At 38.0% G+C, this 21,349-nt stretch overlaps 1 protein-coding gene across 1 annotated transcript in view; it reads left to right on the plus strand.

The window, feature by feature from the left end:
- The first annotated feature begins 6,607 nt into the window (after positions 1-6,607).
- LOC149277372 (growth/differentiation factor 11-like) overlaps positions 6,608-21,349 on the plus strand; it is a 37,223-nt gene continuing 22,481 nt past the window's right edge. The window contains exon 1 of the mRNA XM_089502961.1: positions 6,608-7,007. Within this exon, the coding sequence (XP_089359087.1) occupies positions 6,608-7,007 (400 nt within the window). The remainder of the gene's footprint in view (positions 7,008-21,349) is intronic.

Genomic DNA, 21,349 nt, shown 5'->3' on the forward strand with positions numbered 1-21,349 from the left:
CTCTTCTACCTCTCTTCTGAAAGGTGGAACTTAATCAATAATTTGGAAACAAAGCTGAGAAATGTTATTATAATATTAACATTTGTAGAGCTGCTCACTCTATATGGTGTTCTAGCATAGGCTGTACATCTAGTGGCTTATTAGTCAATATGTGTTATTAGAGGATAACCTTGAGTATGTATATGCTACAAAATGTAATTGGAATATATTATTTATTGTTTCATATAGCACCATCAGTGTTGTACAATGGGGATATAGAAAAAAATTCTTCTTGAGGGCTGGAACCTTAGCTGTCTGAGGTACGGCTAATTTGAGTATGGCTAATATGTTATGAACTAAAGTATGCAAAACAATCTTAAGTAAATTCATTCTCTGTACATTGGTGTTAAAATTAGTAAATTAAGAATTACAAAAGATACAGTACAAGGGAAGATGCCACATTTAGGTTATCCAAAGAATTTCCCATGCACTTTAATAGTCCCAAGATTCTTCCTTTGTTTAAACACAAACATAGAAGATGATTTCAACCTCAAGTTTGAGATATCTATCTATCTATACAACAAATAAAATTATGAAATGTTACACTTAAATTGTAGACATTCAAAACAATTTAAAGATTTTGTCAATTAAAATACTGACATATATATATATATATATATATATATATTGTGTTTTTGTTACTATTTAGATGAACATTAAAAATGTGCTATTGAATATATATTCATGACACTTGGTAACCTTATGATTGACAGATAACAGCTGTGCTATAATTGAGGTCAGCCATGTCAAGAATAAATAAATCATTGATATGATAGTATTGACTATTGACTGGTGCCATTATGTCATTATGCCATTTTCTGCTGTTTTTGTATTAGTTGCCTGGTAGGAGAGCCTTAAGTGTTGATGACATTTCACTTATCATTGCAGTGTGCTAGTATAATTCTTTTAAGAATTTTGTTATTTTTTTATATACTGAGCACAAAAACCTTTTGACCAGCATCCTGGGGGAAAGCATTGGTAAATGTAGTATTGAAGTTAGATGATGCGCATATTCTCTACGTCTACTCTCTTCATCCCCCTCTAACTAGTCTCCTCTTCTTCACCCTGACAGCTGCTCCTTCACAGGCACAGAGTCCCCACCTGGGCAGAGACACAGTTTGCATGGTGTACACACAAGGTAGTTTATTTTAGTTAAGACTACATTTCCCATGACTCTCAGCCAGTCTGTTATGTTAACTATCATAGGAAAATAAGTACTCAACAACTGGAGTGCCACGAAGTGTCCTATTTTGGTTCCAAGCTTTTATGTCCCTTTTTACTACCCTCATGTTCAGAATGGTGGGATTGGTATAGATGTAGAAAATCCAAACCACAATATGTTGTGACAAATAGATTACAAAATAGCTTGGTGGTGGTGTGTACAAACACCCATAGTTTAGGGAATAAGATCCTGCACTTGTGGATTTAGTAACACAGACCAGTTACAATGAGAAAAATAACTGGGATGCTGCCATACCAGGATGCATGTTACATAGAAAGGATAGAGTTTGCAGAAAGGGAGGGGGGGGTTGCCTTTTACTTTATGTGAAAAATAGTTAAAAGGTAACTTTTATACAAAGTTATAAAGGGAACCTAGAAACCATTTGGGTAACTTTAGAACTTTGTAACAAAGTGGTTGTTCACATTGGTGTGATATATAGACCCCTGAACATGCAGATGAGCTTGACAACCTGCTACTTGAAGAAATGACTAAAATGTCGACGAAAGGTGAGGTTATCAGTATGGGAGACTTTAGTCTCTGAGTAAATTAAATCTCGGAATCAGTGTGGTTTAATATAAGGAGATAGGTTTTTTGATTGCAGAAACGTGGATTTTTCCTAAAATGGAGAGACATCTGGACATCTTTAGATGGGTCCAGGAGAGAAGAAGAAGCTAAAATGAGGAAGATGGGAGCAAATATAAAACTAAGCTTAGGGAGGCAAAGTGCATTATTAGATGCACCAAAGCACACACTGAGGAGAAAATTGCCGGCTTAACAAAAAAGGGTGATAAAGCCTTCATTAAGTATATAAGTGGGAGAAGAAAACATAAACTTTGAATAATTAAACTATAGACAAATGAAAGAAATTGTATAAAGGAGGATAAAGATCTAGCAGAATGCCTAAATAAATACTTCTGTTCTATTTTTACAGAGGAAGATGAAGGTGAGGGACCATTGTTAGCCAAGAGAAATAGGGTGACATGTGAAACAGCTGTGTTTACAGAGGAAGAAGTTCTACTTGAACTATCCAAAGTAAATACAGACAAATCTATGGGACCTGATGGGATACACCCCAAAGTATTTAAAGAGCTTTGATGTGTCCTGGCAAAACCTCTACAAGACCTATTTAACCAGTCACTAATGCCAGGAGTAGTTCCAGAAGACTGGAAGTTGGCAACCGTAGTACCACTGCACAAAAAAGGTGGTAGAGAAGAATCGGCCAACTATAGACCAGTAAGCCTTACTTAGTAGTTGGCAAAGTAATGGAAAGCATGCTAAAGTAAAGGATTGCTAAATAAATGGCTTGCATGATCAGAAACAGCACAGGTTTACTGCAGGAAGATCCTGTCAAACTAACGATAACTAAGATAATAGACCAGGGAGGAGCTGTTGATATCACAGTTGAAGGAATTCAACACTGTCCATCATAGAGGGCTTATAAATAAATAGCAGTTTTTGCGTTTGGATGTAAAAATAGTTGAATGGATAAGGCAATGGTTGAGTGACAGGAGGCAGATGCTTGTAGTTAATAGTGTATATTCAGGGGAAGGACTTGCTACTAGTGGGGTACCTCAGGGATCAGTATTGGAACCAATATTTTAAAAAATATATATTAGTAATATTGCAGAAGGTCTTAATGGTAAGGTATGTCTTTTTGCAGATGATACAAAGGTCTGCAACATTCAAATTATTTAAGTACGTTAGAAGAATGATTGAGAGAGTGGCAGCTGCAGTTCAGTTTTGATAAATTAAAATAATGCACTTGGGACACTGTCCTGGACTTAAGAGTAATTATTTCTGATGACTTCAAGGTAAGAAGACAATGCAACAAAGCATTGGAAAAAAGCAAGCAGTGTGCTAGGTTGTATAGCCAGAGGCATTAGTAGCAGGAAGAGGGAGGTGGTTTTGCCACTTTCTGGTCTGGCCATACAGTTCCACAGACCCCATCTCCAGAAGGATATTGACAGATTGGAGAGAGTTCAGAGGAGAGCTACAAAAATGGTAAGTGGTTTGTTGGACAGAAGTTATCAGGAAAGATGAAAGGATCGTAATATGTATAGCTTGGAGGAAAGAATTAGGAGCAATGTTAGAACAAGGGTCAGAGGCTTGGATGTAACTTAATGTTCTACTTCACTCAGAGGGCAGTAGATAAATGAAGCTGTCTTCCATCAGAAGTGGAGGCTAATACAGTGGGGGAAATGGGGCAGAGGAAGAAATGTAAGAGATATGGGGAGAGGGGTTGTAGATGCTAGTGAGACAGGGGAGAGCTAAAGAAAAATGAGAGATAAAATGGGGAGGAGAGATAAAAAGAAAAGAGAGAGACAATAAGAAAGGGATGATATAATAAGGACCAAGAAAAATGTGGATAAATGGGGAGATAATGAGAAGGGGGGATAAGAGAGATAGATATAGATAAAGAGGAAGAAGAGACATAAAAAGAGGGAGTGGTGATGAGAATGGGGAGAGAGAGTGTATTTGTATTTTGAAAGTAAGTGCATGTTAATGCAAGTCTGTAAGTGTATCGCTGCAAGGGCAAACATGAGCCAGTATGTTTGTGTGTATATGGGCTGCGTATATGTGTGTGTATGGACCGGAGTTTGTAAGGGCAATGTATATGTGTGTATGGGCAGTGTATGTATGTGTGCATGGGCAGGCGTGTGTATATGGGCAGTGTATATATATGTGTATGGGCAGGCATATGTATATGGACATTGTATATGTGTGTATGGGCAGGGCGGTGTAATAACAGTGTATATGTGCATGCATGGGCAGTCTATTTGTGTGTGTGTAGACAGTATATATGTGTGTGGGCAGACGTGTATAACGGCAATGTATATGTGTGTACGGGCAGACGTGTGTAAGGGCAGTGTATATGTGTGTATTGTGACAGTCTATCCATTATTATTACTGCTTTGTCCCCTTTAGCATACCAACCCATTTTGGACAATGCTATGCTTCCAACTTTGTGGGAACTGCTTGAAGAAGGCCCATTTCTATTTCTGCATGACTGTTCCCCAGTGCACAAAGCAAGGTCCATAAAGAAATGGTTGGATGAGTTTGTAAGAACTTGACTGGCCCGCAGAGCCCTGACCTCAACCCCATCGAACACCTTTGGGATGAACTGGAACGGGGATGGCGAGCCAGACCCTCTCCTCCAACATCAGTGTCTGACCTCACAAATGCTCTACTGGATGCATTGGCAAAAATGCCAACAGAAAGACTCCAAAATCTTGTCACAGGAGAGTGAACTAACTACATATTAATGTCTATGTATTTAGAATGCAATGTCATAAAAGTCCCCGTTTGTGTAATAATCAGGTGTCCCAATATGTATATATATATATATAGTAAAAAACAATAACAATTCTTGGCCTGCGCCTACCTTATGCATATTAGCCTGTTGAGCAATGACAGGTGCCTATAGGGTTAATGGAAATGGCAGTTCTTGTGTGTGTAATGGCAAGTCATGTGTGTGTGCCAATTTATGTGACTGTGCAATGGCAGGTCCTATTGGTGCAGGGGCAAGTCCTGTGTGTGCAATAGCTAAATTATGGTAATTATGTGGATTGGGCACAGTGTGCGTAGCTTTGTGGGATTGAGTGAGGCAAATAAATTCTGCAAAGTCTGGATTTTGTTTTCCAAATGTTGGCAACTATATTACAGTTGATGAGGGTATTAATGTACACAGTAGGGTTTATATATAAAAAGTAATTCTGATGCAAAGTGCTTAAAGCAAAAAATAATCAGAAACAATGCATTGCTTGCTATGGTGTTTGCTCCTAATGTTACCATAATGCATATGAAAAGGTGTGTTGCTGGTAAACCCCAGATGACATGTGGTCTATCTCAAAACAACCATAGTGACAGAAAACTTCTGCTTCCATTTAGGAAGAATTATTGGATGAATGAACATTTTCCTTTCTGCACATTTATGCTTTGAGCATGCTAGAGAATTCACACACATCACTGTCCTTTAAGCAAGTTTAATTCATGGCTGGTAAAAATTATATATAGATATATTTACACAGGCTTGCAAGTTTTTTTTAGTATACTCCATAAATTTATTTTATGTAATGATATGTGCCACATCAGGGGTGTGTGTGAATGAACTGAAAATAAGTAAATATTTAATAATGTGTGAAAATGCCAAATTCTCAAACTGGCTCCACAACACTTAGTAAAATCTGATAATAGTGTGAGTCACATAAAATATAGACAGCTGCGGAGAACACTTACAGTGGAATGTGTAAACGTTTATGATGACAAACATTTTTTACTTATTTCCAGTTAATGCAGCCCGTATTAAAATAGCTGAGTAAATAATTTAAAGAAAACCATGCGTTCCATACAGGTATTAGTGAAATATAGTTGTACAGTTTGTGGGACAAATATATCTCAAACACCCACACATATTTTATACATACACACAAACATATATATATATGAAAGAGGGATATATAGATATATTTGAGGGATATATATATATATATATATGTACCTATATGAGAGAGATATATATCTAATTGAGAGGGAGCTATATATATATATATATATACATATAATGGTTATGGAGATATATATATATCTACCCTCTATATTTATATATATGAGTTGGATATATATATATATAAATATATATAGGAGCTCACTTTATATATAGACATATATATAGATTTAAGGAGCTATATATTTATATATATATGAGGAGCTATATATATATATCTATATATAAATACATATGTGGCTATATATATATGTGTGTGTGTGTGTGTGTGAGAGAGAGTGATATTTCTCTCTCTCTATATATATATATAAATAAATATATATATATATATGTACGTGTGTAGCACACGCGAAATCTATGCTATAACATCCCATGACGGAAGGTTAAAGGGGAGGGAACCAAGTCATAGAGGTGAGCTGGGGCGGGAGAGGGAGGGGAGGGAAGGGTGTAGAGGTCGGCAGGAGCCGTAAAAAGGGGCTTTGTGCCTTTAAGATGTGTCACTGCCCCCTTCCCTGTACCAAGTACCGCGTTTCGCACTGACACACGGGCACTCGGGCTGCTGTCCATAGTTACTTTCCTACCTCCTTTTTTCTCTCTCTCTCTCTCTCTCTCTCTCTTCTCCTTCTCTCTCCCTCTTTTTTACTTTGTTGACAGCCCTGCTAGGGGCCTTTTGTTACCTCCCCAGCCAATGAAAGCATTTTACGACAGAGAACAGTTGGGATATAAAAAGGAGTTCCTTTGCCTAGTGCATGATCTGTGGTCGCCTACCCCTCCCCTATAGAGACCTGCAAAGGCAGCTGTCCTCTTTGCACCAGCAGCAGCCTTCCTCTGGACACTGAGCAATGCTGTCTCAGCGATCCCCTCTCTTCCTTTGCTTGCTAGTCCTGTCCATGGAGTTCTCCAAAAGCAAGGGCGAATCTCTCTATGAAAAGGGACCCCTGCAGGTGGAGACTTCAATAGGAGAGAGTGAGGAGCAGGACTGTCCCGTGTGCATGTGGAGGAAGCACAGCAAAGAGATGAGGCTGGAGAGCATCAAGTCTCAGATCCTGAGCAAACTTAGGCTAAAGGAAGCCCCTAACATCACTCGGGAGGTGGTCAACCAGCTGCTGCCCAAGGCACCTCCGCTGCAGCAGATACTGGACCAGCATGAGTTTCAGGGAGACTCCTTCCAGCATAATACGTTCTTGGAAGAGGATGAGTATCATGCCACCACCGAGACTGTCATCAGCATGGCACAGGAAAGTAAGTGCACCTCTTAAATTGTGCTCATTTGTTGGGAGTCTTTGCCACCATTTGTTACAGGGGATCTCTACAATAGAAGAGGAATGCTCCAAAGACCCCTCCACCTCTTGAAGCTTAATATGCTGCCATAAGAGGTGACCTATTGTCATAATCACCCACACGTGCTTTATACCCACGTGTGACAGCTACTACTGCTCAACATAGCATTCCCTATGTGTTCATGGGGGGTAACCCAGGCGCCTTATGATAAAATAATCGGTCTCTATGACAGATCTAAAAAGTTAAAGGGCCATGGCTGATCGAGCTGGAATAAAATCATTCCAGACCTTTCATAGTTCATATCCCTTCTGTGTAATTTACTTCAAATGTTGCAACTCAAAAGCTCAGCTAAGTCAGTGCTAAGATAATAGGCAATAAAAGTGATGGGGGCTGGTGGTCTTAATATACACTTTCTGATACACAGTATTGTATTGTGAAGTATTTGATTTACTGGTTGGTCAGGGGTGTCTTGTAAAGTAATATTTTGGGGTTCTTTCAGGAAGAGATTGCTGGAAATGTATACAGTAGAGTTCTAATATCAAAAGATGTACACTTTTGTACTACCTTGAAAGACTATTTTATATGAAATGTGTGCTAGATCATTGTTCTGTGTAGCATTGATGTGTGTGATGTCTAGAACATACTTCTAGAAAACCTGTTTTTTTTTTTTCTAAAGACTTGATGACATTGAGTTGTGAAGTGTGAAAAGCCCGAAAGTGTGTACGAATCTTTAGTTTCACAGTTGTTAAAAGTGTTGTGTGTTTCAGAATCTTGAAATGATGAGCTGTCACTTCATTATAGGGATAAGGATGTGTTCGCAACACTTACCTTTCTGCTTGAGTGTAAAAGTAATCAGAACTGAGGGTGATAATTATTCCTTTACAACACAGCAGGTTGGACATATCTCTAATTCACACCTTGCACAATCATTGTGCTCTGCAAGATTAGGGTCAGATCCTTGGCAGCTACATAAGGTATAAAATACTATATACTGTAAGAATATATGTCTTAGGAAAGTAGATGCGCAAGGTTATTTATCCTTACTGAACACAATATTTATAAAGCAGAAAAAAATTGTTTGGTGTCACTGTTGTTGTTATGTCACGGGTCACTTGTTCATTGCTCAGAGGTGAAACCACATCTAATTGGTCTTACTTGTTAGCAGAAGTTCCCGTGACAGTCAGTTTATTGTCAAGTCTTAACAGTAGTTCACCTTGAAGATTTCTTTTGGAGAAGTGTTAATTGGACACATTTTTAACTGTTGTCATGATTTTCCACAAACTGGTTTCCTAGTCAGTCTTCGCCCCAACGGATCGTTGCTGTATTCTTTCCCTTAGGCTGGCATGACGCCCTCTTTAGCCTTGAAGAAAATAGCAGTGAATATCATGCAGCAGTGGGCTGTCACACACAATTTAGCGTATAACCCTTCATTAACCATTTTAAGGCCAGCTGTGCCGTTCTCGTTCTCTCTTTCTCCCAATGTCCATATTTGCATTCTTTTGTTATCTCCAGGGCAGTTTTTTAAAACATTTTTTAGCCTTTGCAGTTACAACAAAGAGTGGCTTTGGGTAACCCTTTGGGATGCTTAGATTGCCCTTTTTATTTTGTGAAGAGATGGGCAAAGGCATTTGGTAGAGCTGAAGAAATGAAACTTGAACCCAATATGATGCCCCTTGAGTCCTTCTAAAACAAAAAATACTGCAGTGAAAGAACACTTACCTGGCTTCACTTCCTATTACAAATCCACTGCATTCCCTGCACAAATCTTGCCTTTGCAGATGCCAAAGAAAAAGCAAGAAGTTTTAGTACCGCTTTTCATTATTCTTTTAACATCAACTGAAATGATTTATGTAGCGGTATTTAATTTGACAGTGCATTGTATTTATAGAGATGGGCTGCAGGCTTTTGGTAGCTTAAGTCCCTTTGATTTTGGAAATGAGATACCCTATGTCACCTGGTGCTGCAGGTGATCAGTAGTCATTTGTTTTGTTTACATGCTTTCACATATCTTGATTAATTCCGTGGTTAATGATACTCTAAGAATGTAGAACTGAAATGGTTAACTGATTTCTGCTTTTATGAAATGTTATGCATTTGGATTTTCACACACAGCATAACAGCTAAAATATGTTTTGCAGGTCCAGCCATAGGGTATATATTCACTTTGATGATGTGTGCTTTATAATTTTATTAGTATTTTCAGCATTTCTTAACTGATAGATAGGATCAGTGCTGTTGGTTTTTCCATGTATTGCTTCTCTGCCACTCCCAACTGCCCTTTCATTTTCTGCCTTGTTTTACAGGATTCTGTTGTAAACTTTCGTTTAGTGAGCTGTAAACTAGTAGTAAAGAACAATTGCACTGTTGTAATGTCACAAATCAGACAAAGAGAACATTTTTGCCAACACTGCTTTCAAAATATCCTTCTCTTTCATCCCGGGGATTGCGTGGTGTTCACAATCTATATGAAAATATCTTGTTTGCTATGGTACAGATTTGTTGCAGAGGAAAGATAAAGAATGTAAGAATGCAACAGTTTTCTATTCATAAAAAAAATCTTCAGCAACTAGTTGACTGTCTACTTCGTTACTTTTCTTACTAATCTCCTCAATTGTCTACAAGTTAGTAACCCACCTTTCTCATACTCCTACTCATCTCCTGTTTACACCAGTTTTTCTTATTTAACGTTATCTCCTATACTATCAGGGAATTTATACATACACAGTATAGGAATAAGGCTGTCATTAATAATGTAAGACAAGATTCTTGTCCTAATAAAGTTTTAGGAGGCAACAATGGGTAGACTAGATGGGCCAAATTTCCCTTATCTACGATCAAATTCTGTGTTTCTATACTATCTCACTTCTTACCCAACTTTTATAAACTCATTCATATTCATAATTTTCGTCACACTCCCTATTTCATATCCTAATTAATCACCTTCGCCACATTCTTTCACCCTTTCTGCTTTTATAACCTTTTCATCCTACCTTAAGCTTGCTTACCACTCATCTTTACAACACTCTTTAACTGCACCCACCCTACTAACCTGTCTTTTGCGCATTACATCACTTTTTATGTTATTTTTTTTCATACGCTCACTAACCTCACCAACTTCCCTAACTTTTCATCATGGCTCCTTTATCTATATTATATACCTATATTTGCCTGGCTACATAAAGTCATTTTGTTAAAATCATTTTGTACTTTTTAGTTCCTTTCCTACTATATATTTAACTTTCTCATAATTAAGTTTTAGTGAAATTGTCAGCTTTTTTCATAAATTCCTTTCTTCCTACTTTTCTTTTTATAGTTTTTCACTTAGCTCTTCTCTGTCTTTTTCTCTTTTTATTTCTTTTGCTACCCTTTCTCTTTTGTTTCCCCATCCTTTTTTCTAATGCCTTGCTGTTTATTCTCTCTCTGGTTCTGTGCTCTCTTTGGCTCCTTCCCTCTCCTCTTTTGTTATCCTCAGGTCACTTCTGTTGGTTTTTCTTTTTTAGCCCTTGCAGTTATAACAAAGAGTGGCTGTGGTTACCCCCATGGGGTCCTTGTGTTGTCCTTTTCATTGGTTTTGGGAGGAGATTGACAGATCCATTTGGCATTGTTAAAGGAATGTGACTGGGAGCATTTCTAATCCTCCATGCCTATTCCATCTCATGCTAAAAATCTAAACATTATGATGTCCATATTCTCATTTCTTCTTCACTGTACAATTAAACTCTTTTGTTCCTAATTTGATCTGCATTACCCCCACGATTAACATTTACTTACTATTTTTCTGACCTAATTTTTTTACTTGTATTAAAAAAAAAAGTTTTATGGGCACTAAATAAAGAAAAGAGAGGCGAAAGAATGAAAATGTGTCCAGTACATAATAGAGAGTAAATATAATTGGCTGGTATGATATTGTGTTCTTGAATCTGATAAAACATTAGTTTATTATTATATTTTATTTATAAAGCGCCAACAACTTACACAGCGTTTTTTAACTGTTGTGTGTGTAGCCAGGCAATTTACACAGCACTTCTTACATACATTCCATGGCTACAACAAAACTAGAAAGATAAACAGGTACATAAGGTAAACAAGGCACTGCTTGCAAGCGTACAACTTATAATATAGGTACTTTTATCAAATATTTTGATTATTAGCTTTCTTTTGTATTTTTTAATGTGTTATTATGGAACAATGCTGTCAATTTCCATGCATTGGGTGGATCAAATAAGTCAGGATAGTTCAGGGATTCAAAGAAGGCATCTGTTTAGATGACCTTTGGCGATGCTTATTTTTCTTAAGAAAATCAGGAAATCAGGAAAAGTCTCTTGAGTCAGAAGCAAAGCTTAGTTAGAGGACAGTCCACAACAGGTAGAGGTGGCAGCAGATTTTGGAGACCAGGCCTAGTTTTGTAAACTCAAACAGGGAGCAGATACACTCTGAATCAAACATCTGGGCAATAGACAGAATGATCAGAATAGTCCAGGACAGGTACAGACGGCTACATGTTTTTGGAGACCTGGCCAAACAGGGAGCTGATTTAGTGCGAGGCACAGAATAATTGACTGTAATTTGGAGCCCTTGATAAATGAGTACTCTTAGATACATAGCTGAAAGTATGTGTCAAACCTTCTACATAAAGGTTTCCAACAAAAGTTTGCTCACAGAGGTGCATACATGACGCGCATCTGTTTATAACTGCCAAAGAGATAGCAATACGTAGTTGTGTAAAAGAACCTTCTATCCAGGGCTGAACAAATCCTAGGAGCCAGGTAGTCATGGCTGCCTACTTTTTTTGCTGCTAGTGGCAAACCTTTTTCACTATTTTATATTAATTCCTCTTGGTTCCCCCCCAAAAAGGGGTCCTGAATCCTATACAGATTTTGATAGACCTGCTCCTACCATTTCGCCACAACTCTTAAATTGTTCTTGATATAATTAGGTAAAGTTAATCGGGTGAGAGCATATTGTAATAAGGAACTGAAATTTAAGGTATATTTTCCATTTTTCTTGCAATTACAGTATCAGTCACTCTTCCTGCACTGTTTGCTCTATTTCCTAACTGAGGGCATGTGGTAGATGATGTTGAAACAAGGCCAATTACTGAATTCCCCTTCAGAACTCATTTCTTAGAGAAGGAATTGATGTCTCACTTTGGACACTTAAGCTGAGTCAGGCTCTTAAAATCCATGCGTCTCCACTAAACCTGAGGGCAAAATCTTGAGAGCATCTTTCCCTATTTCAATTTCATTTAATATTAGAACCACCTTGTTAAAAATATTCAGCTTCCGACGGTAAATTTTAAGACTTAACAATTAGTGATGGTCCATACACCACGTGCGTATATCAGCTCAGCTATAAAATCTGCTGTTCCTTTATGGAAAAAAATCTCTATTTTACATAAACTGATATATATGTGTGGATAATTGGTAGACACAGTATAATAAACCGATTTACTGTCACAATGACTGAAACATTTGCTGTAGGCATAGAAACAGATTTCAAGGTTCAGTCCTGTTTTTATGGAGGTGAACATTTTCATCTTAATTGGTGGCTTCTTCATATACTGAGCAAATCAAAATGATACCATCTCATTCAAATGGAATTAAATAATATACAATTTTCAGTTAGCTAGTAACAATGACCAAAACTGACCATTTTGCTATGTCTTTAATAAATAGTTTTTTAATTATTTAAAGTTCCCTGTTTACACTTTTGGCACACCAATTTTTCTGCCAATTTTTACCATTATTTTCACCATTTTATTGGTTTGCTTGTCATTGGGTTTCTTCCCCACACACATTCTGGTTCTATCTCACCATCAAAATGAGATAAGAAGTGAAGGAGATTAGAAACAAAGCCAAGGTTTGTGAATATTGGCTTTGTTGTGTAAATATTGTGATCACTGTGATTTACTAATCACAACAGCCTCATGACCACAGAATTTGCTGTTGTGGTAATAGTGGCAAATCAGTCCCTACCTTTGCTGTCAAGAGTAATGTCATGTGATCTGCAAATGCCGTATTTGCTCGATTATAAGACGAGGTTTTTTCAGAGCAAATGCTCAAATAGGTCTGACTATGAGACGACTAAGATCCAGATCCCCCGCAGCTGCAGGGGACCTGGATCCTCCTGTCTCCCCCCCGCCCCACTTACCGGTGCTTCTGAGTCCCCGGTGTGTAGCCGGGGCAGTGTGTAGATGTCTACGCGATTCGCGTAGACAACTTAATCTGCAGCCGGAAGGAGGTCTGGCTAGCAGCGGGGGTTGTCTGCGTCCATCGTGCAGACCTTCCCCGGCTGTCAGAGATCAGAGTTCCCCGCACCGACAGTCGGAGGGTGTATGCGTGATGGACGCAGACAACCCCCGCTGCTAGCCACACCTCCTTCCGGCTGCCCCAGCTGCATGACAGGGGAGTCAGAAGCACCGGTAAGTTGGGGGGGGTGTTAAATGGGGGGCATAAGGTATTTCTGGAGGCAGAGTGTTCTATGAAATGCCTTTTAACCCCCTTAATGCCACTCATTGTGTTACAGTGACGTATACATTTCATGGTAGGACTGGTGACACTGGTGTTTTTAAAAATCTTTTTTTTGGTTATACCTTTTAATAAACATATTAATAAAAGTTATGTTTTAGGGTGGGGTTATAATAAGGGTATTTTTTGATCCCAGAAACGGGATTGGTTTATTTGTTAATGCCACTCTGCCTCCAGAAATGCCTTTTTAACTCTCTATATGCCACTCTGCCTCCTGAATTGCCTTAAACCTCCCTATATGCCACTCTGCCCCATAATATGCCTTTTAACCCCCTTAATGCCAGAGTGACATATAGGGGTATAAGGCATTTCTGGAGGCAGAGTGGCACATAGGGGGTCAAAAGGCATATCATGGGGCACAGTGGCATATAGGGTTAAAAGGCATATCATGGGGCACAGTGGCATATAGGGGGTATAAGGCATTTCTGGGGCAGATGTGCATAACAGGGGGGGCAGGTTGGAAAATAGAAGGAAATAAAAAAAATATATATATTTTTCTCAATCATAGATTTTATTAAAAAAAATAGTTTACATGAATTAACATTTATTGGTAAAACTTTTTTCCTATAGGGTCGTCTTATATTCAGGCTTTTTCTTTTTTTTCCCTAAATTAATATTCAGATTTCGGGGGTCGTCTTATAATCAGGGTCGTCTTATAATCAAGCAAATACGGTAATTACAAATGGAGGATCATTATTGGATTTGAAAGGGTTAAGTACTATTTATGTAAGAGATCATGTTTTCCATGATTTCCAGAATTACATTTTGACTTATTTAATTTTGTTTTGCTTGTAACTGGAATTGTTATCTATGTATGTTTTCTATATTGTTATTGTTATTGTATATTGTTTTCTGTAATAACAAAACATAGCTTTTCAGACCTTAGTTTAATCAGGTGAAGCTCAATTAGAAGAAATGCAAGTGCAAATAATTATACAGTTTCTAAATGGATAGTATTGTAAATGTAATATTAATTATTAGAATAATTTCTTTTGCATATTTGCTTGTAAGGATTTTGGTCCACCTATTTCATTGCCAGGTATAAATACACTGTAGTATTTTGTAGAAAACAGATATAACCTTCCAATCCATAAATTTATTTTGTTTTTTTCGATTTCTTGACGGGGTGTTTTATAATTACTTCATACTCATGAACCCAAGTAATGCAGATTATATATGTTAAGGTCATTTATACCATTGGTTTTATATATTTTTTGCCGGTTTATCCCTTTAAGAAAGCAGGTGCACAGCGATGAGAGAGGATACACAGTCATATTCTTTCAGGCAGCTTGAGGGGGATGTATGAAGGACGAGATTACAATGAGATTGCAAAAAAGCACAAGGCCAGTACAGAGTGCTCATAGAACATGCAACTTCACTCTCTTACAGTATATAAAGTAAAGAAGCTGCATACATTGGTCCATCCATCAAGCTGCCCCCAGCCAATCCATGTCTTGGGGGTATTTTTGGAAGAAAGAAATTCTATGTAAACAATTGTGTATTACAAAGCACTGGATAGAACTCTACACTAGTATATCTATTAATGGTATAGGTCTATATAACCAGCTGAATGCTAAACCTTATATACCAAATACACATATTCTAGCACAATTTAATTATAGTTTTTGGGGATGTTTCCATAACTATAGAGCTGTGTAAGAGATCAGCCATACAATGATCGTAAGAAAAAGTAAAAAATGCGTAATATTATACAAAATCGAAAAGAAGCATAAGGCTTACTGAGAAATGCAAAGTACAGAAGGGCAGACAAAGCAGGACAAAAATGAGATGCACCCAACATTTCAGCTGGTACGCCTTTATCGACGATAACATCTACCAGCACGTAACAGGTGTACCTGATTAAAACATTAATGCTTCATAGCTGCTCTTGGTTTGTGAAGATCAGATGCTTGAAACAGTGGTAAAAAAAGTGCCCCCTCCCCATTAAAACAAACTAGAATGCCTTCCAGTCTTTTGTGCTGGGGTCTTTTAAGTTACCCTCTAGAACTTTCATGCAGGCTGGTGTTGAAGGAAATGCCCAGCAGGCACGTTTACATTTAGGCAGTGATTGGTCCATGGAGCAGGCACCCTAACATGGTAACAGTTGTTGTTTTTTCCCTAGGAAAGTTTATATAAGGTTACCTCCTATATCAAATACTTGGATATGCCAGCATCCATGATGTTTGTTGTCTCAAAGTATTATAATGCTTTCCTTATAGATTGTATACTCGTGTAAAGTGTCACTTTATGATGATGTTCTTTAGTTGTGTGATTGCCTTTATTCTGTGGTGGGTCTGTATGATGTTAAAAGAATACTATGACATAGGCTTAAAATTTCATTTTAATCTCATTGCAACAGTTGAACTTGGTGCGCCAGAATACTAGAAAATTCAATAAAAATGGGACAATATATTAATGAGTAACGGACAGAATGTTTTCTGCTCTGAATTCAGTTATAGGTTTACATGGTTTACATGAGTAAAAATGAGCAGACTAAAAGGGATGAATGGTTCTTACCTGCCTTCAAATTCAATATTCCTATGTCTCTCTCTGCCTTAGTTAAGACCAGGAAAGTAACGTGTAGTAAGCTATGCAGCACCCCACACACACTTACACATACAAATACAAATAATCTAGTGGTCATCCTGAGATTTACAATTATCACCAAAATCAGAAACCCTGCTAATAACGCTAACAAAGAAGATGAGATTGAAAGCATGACATCCAATTTCAATTGGATTAAAACCTCTCCTGAAGACGCATACTTTGATCATTTTACCAATGACTTGAAAGGTTAATGACTTGGAAAGCCAGTGAGCAAAGTTGAGAACAGTGACTTCACACACCGCAAGAACCATAAAATTGACAGTGCACTGTAAAGATGTGAGGCCATATGGCTCATGTGGTTCAGTGGTACAACGTTGTAATAATTATGACACACTACACACAGGGGTTCATCACTAATAGTTTTACGGCTACCAGATGATATAAGTGTGTTCCTGTAGCAAAGCACCAACAGATATTTGTCTTTGCCGGCAGGCACTGATGCAAGGTCAAAAAAGGCAGCAAGGTCGCAAATTCCAATGCACAATTTTAAGGTCTAGGGCAGGAGAGGGAAACAAAAAGGTCAGAAACATGCTGAATTCTGGAACACATACCAAACAGCATGCCACTGATAATTGCATCAAGTACAAGAAGTGAACACAACTGCTGACTGCTGGAATCCGTGTTATCTGGCTTTTTGTCGGAGGATGTGAAGACACAGCGTGCCTCCTCTTCTTTCTAAAACCAAGTGAATGAATGGATTGGGTACCATGTGACAAGTTAGAGACAATTTTAAGGGGAATTCCCAAAGGAGGCAAAATACATTTACACTGGTGGAAAAATGCACAGGATTGTGTTTGTGCGATGTATAAACTGCTTTGAGAAATACATTCCCACAATAAAAAGGCACACCAATAAGCCGAATAAAATGATGCAACTTGAGTATTTGTAGTATTTAAAATGGTCAGTAAGAGTGTCAACTTTGTATAAGATATGTGGTCGACAAACTGGCCTCAGGATATAATAACACTTCAGTACAAGAAAGACTCATGTTTACACTTAAGTCCAAAGGATTCAATGGAGCAGAAACTGCAATTAATCTATCTGCATTATCTCTCAAAAACGTTTTGATCACTGCCAGCAATCATTGTGCATTGTGCAGCAAGAAACTGGCATCTTAGTGTAGCTTAGCTATTCTTAAAATATTTCATTTTCATTACTTTTATTTTTTGGCATACATGGAAAATAATTGGGATTTTTGTGCATTTGTATCATCGTTGCATGTGATCTGATGTACATTTTGACTTAAACTAGATATTTATGAATAGCATAACCTGCCCTGAAAAAAACAGGTTTCCCTAGGTAAAGGCTTCATCTAGTGAAACTAGCTGCTTTTCTACACCAACCTCACAGCAATGGTCAATTGTGACGGAGGACAGCATAGAACATCCGCCATTCTAAGGCTTACTGCTCACTCTTTAAAAGTTTGTTTAAAAAAACAACAAATAATGTTTGGTGTTAGAGAGTGTGTTGGCGCTCCAAAACATGAAAAGCACCTTGAGACTTTGAGATATTGCTGTACTTGTTGCTGAACATGAGCTGGGTAGTTGTTAAGCTGTGGCATCTATGCTGTAAGGACAAAATTGAGGTTGATCAAAGACATGACAAAAGTAAAAAAAAAAACCCTTGGTCCGTAAGTGTAAGAAAACATAAAGAAGCCTTAGTCTTTCTGAAATTCAAGCCTACACGCTTGCTCCAATTGCCTAATTGTGCTGCTTAAGCTCCAGGCACTTGCCTAAGGCCACTCCTGTTTGAGACACCATCATTGTATTGTGCAACAAACACCCTCTACCAGTTTATAATGTACAGTGTGTACCATATTGTCATTACTCACTTTGTGATCTGGCTCACTGGAGCAGGAATGAACTCTTCTTGCAAGCACCACTAACTCGCATGGTACCAGGCATAAGGCAATAAAATAGTCAGATGGTCCAAGTGTGAGGGCAGGCAGCTCCAGTTTCATAAACAGCAAACAGGCACAGGTTTCGTGCACATGTCAGACTTGGTAGAGATGCGCGATGCGGCTTGGCGGGTGGGCGGCGGGAGTTCCTGGCGGAAAAAATTACAGGATAAGGAATGCATATTAAAGGACTTGCAAATGACTTTAATATGCATTCATTGTTGGTGATGCTGCATAGTACAATAGCCTGTCTCTTTAAGTCATGAAACAAACAAACAAAAAACTATAGTTTGGATTTCTAAATAATACTATTTTAAATTGGTGAAGTTGTTTAAAATAGTATGTCCTTTGATGGCCAGCAGCTTCATAAAATTGTTGAGAATTATATTTTTTCCTCAAAATTGCAGTATATTGGTGAATATTTTAATTGTTAGGGAAATGTTGAATTTATTGGAATTGAATTTATTGGAAAGCTCTAAGTTTTTAGTCCTTGAAACACATTAATAAATGGAAACTATTTTTTTGTTTACCTGAAGTTACTAATCAACATCAGTATGCGGCCATCAGACTGCTGGAAAACGTATCTAAACGGCCGCTGGGTGCTGATGCCACCGGCCGGAGCTACTTTAATCCTTTATTTATTTTTAATATGGCAAGCCGATCCGGCATATTAAATAAATAAAAAATTTTTTTTTATTTATTTAATATGCCGGATCGGCTTGCCATATTAAAAATAAATAAAGTATTAAAGTAGCGCCGGCCGGCGGCATCAGCACCCTGCGGCAGTTTAGATTATATTTCGGGCGGCCTGGGGGGCAATTGCCCCCCGGCCCAGCCCGCCCCTGCTAATCAACTATATTAGGGGTGGTGATGTCAACTTTGTTTTGTATATATCAATTATTGACCCCAAGGGACCCATTACAAGCTTTTAACATGGAATAGTACACTTAAGCTATATGAATCTAGAAATAGCTTTATTATGAGAAAATTTCAGTTCTCTTTCATCTATAAAAAACATCAAATGTGCACAGCATGAATTCTAAAAAAAAAAGATAAATCACTGCCTACAGTGCAGAAGTAAATTGAGGAAAACCGTTAATGTTAAAAAATACTATTTCTCAGATGTAACAGATTATAAAATAGGTGTTGGCAATAGGTTTAGTGGAAACCAATGGATCATAATTATGCGCTCCTGCAAACAATAATTGGGGCCCATCTGCTTTTTGCGTTGCAATACAGATCACATCCCATAATCATGGACAAGGTCATGGCAATGAATTGCTGGTGTCATGTGTGGATGAGGTCGTGGAATTGAATTGGATATGGCATTATAACGTGTGCATGGCCATTGGAGGATTGTGGCTTTTATTGCTGCTCCTATGAGTTACACGGCGCTTTTGCACAAGTATAGGATTTGCTCCTTTACTAGGCAGTCGTAATACCCAGTCCTTGCTTTATATGTAGAGTCCTCTGTGCAAGATTGTTTTGTGCATGTAAATTCTTAATTGCAAGCTGGTGGGAAGATGCTACGGTTTATTCCTTTACTGTTACTAACTAAAGGTTAGGGGTTAGGGTTACTAATAGTTTTTTTGTTCTATAAGCTGAACATTGAACATCTGACATTTTTTTTTTGTTAACGAAACAATGTTTTAGTTACTTTAAAATTGATACATTTGGAGCACTACTACAGGGAACATTTGCTCATTTTAGCTACTGTGAAAACGAAATTTGGTTCCTGGTCTTGTTTTATGTTCAAAATAGTCTTTTGACTTTCCATTGCATTGCACACTGTGGTACCTTCTACTGCCTTTGTTGCAAAAGGAGCAAAACTACTTTGTAGGGGAAAAAATACTTTCTTACTTCTGTTGTCTTACAACACTTTTACTTCTGAAGTCACTATTAAAGGCTCCACAAAGCTAGAAATTGCTCTGTTGAGATTCAAAGAAAGTGTAAAATTTAAGCCAGGGCTAGGAATCCAAAAAGGCTACGGGTCACCTAAAACCTAAAGTGGACAGAAGAGATTATATAGCATTTTTCTCTCAACAACATTTATGAGTCTATAGATTCTAGAAATTCTATTCATAACATACCTTAACATATATTCAAACAAAGCAGCTGTACAATTGCTAGTAGACAGGTAATTTAAAGACGCTGGAATGATAATTTATTTTTTTATTCTTTAAATGCTGCAGTGTGGTGACCAATATGGTATGAGAACTATGCCAAAGAGTGAATACAAAGACATTGTTAAAAGCCCTCCATAAAATTGCTGTTGTAGTAACCTGTAAATGGCAGAGGTCTCATGAGGGAGTTTGACTTAATGCAAGGCTTGTGCAGAGTTAATTGCAAGGTCAGGGAGGTGGGTTTGTTTTTTCGTCTGAGTACTTTGTGTAATATGGACCAGCCACAATAATATATGCGCTACATTCCAAGGGAGATTGATCTCATTTTCCCCACATCATCATTTCTTACACCCTTGCTGCCAGGTCACATTACTGCATCTGTTCTGGTTCTGCAGGTGGGGCTTATTATAACAGAAACAAGCTGGTAATGTTTGACCTAAATCAGTTCAACGCTAAACAGATGTGAATGTTACTAACCCACACATCCAGCCCTGTTCGAATTGCATTGGTGTTAACTAATGGGATGTTACTGTCACCTGTGCCCCTGTTTTAGTAGCTGCTTGGTTCTAGGGGTTAATTAGTTAAACACAATGCGCTAACTTTTTTCAAGAATCAGTGCAATCCAAGCAGTGATTCAGTAAGAACACTACTCAGGACCATGGATCCACCAGTGGAAAACAGGCTGGTAGCCAACACCAATTAAGTGAAGGAACATAATGGTGTCTCCCCAAAAACACTTGAAAGAAACAAAAACAATTCTAGTATTCCCTTGTGTGTTTTTTTCCGGCAATGAAACCAGTTAGGTGCTGTGTCACTGATCCTTTTGTAACTAAATGCGATATTACATAATTCGTAGTAAAGTTTGATGTTAAAAGCTTTGCCTTAGAATTTTCGCCAGTAACCTTAGTTGTCATGTGCCAGAATGGACTATTAATTAAAATCAGGCCTGTCACTTTAAGACCAGCACACATGTGCTTGCCTGATCGATACATGCAGCTGTGCACTCTTGCAACATGGCGCCATGAGTATCCAGCAGGTGGCCACACAATAAAGGACAGGATTGGTGCACAAGCGTCAATAAAGGTATGTAGAAGCTGTCATTGGTCACAGTGATTGACATACCTTAGAACTTGTGTTCTCTTGTGGGAC

The sequence above is a fragment of the Sceloporus occidentalis genome, unplaced genomic scaffold (genome assembly GCF_023333645.1).
Source record: "Sceloporus occidentalis isolate IW3139 unplaced genomic scaffold, rSceOcc1.0.p SCAF_215, whole genome shotgun sequence".
In the NCBI taxonomy this organism is placed as follows: domain Eukaryota; kingdom Metazoa; phylum Chordata; class Lepidosauria; order Squamata; family Phrynosomatidae; genus Sceloporus; species Sceloporus occidentalis.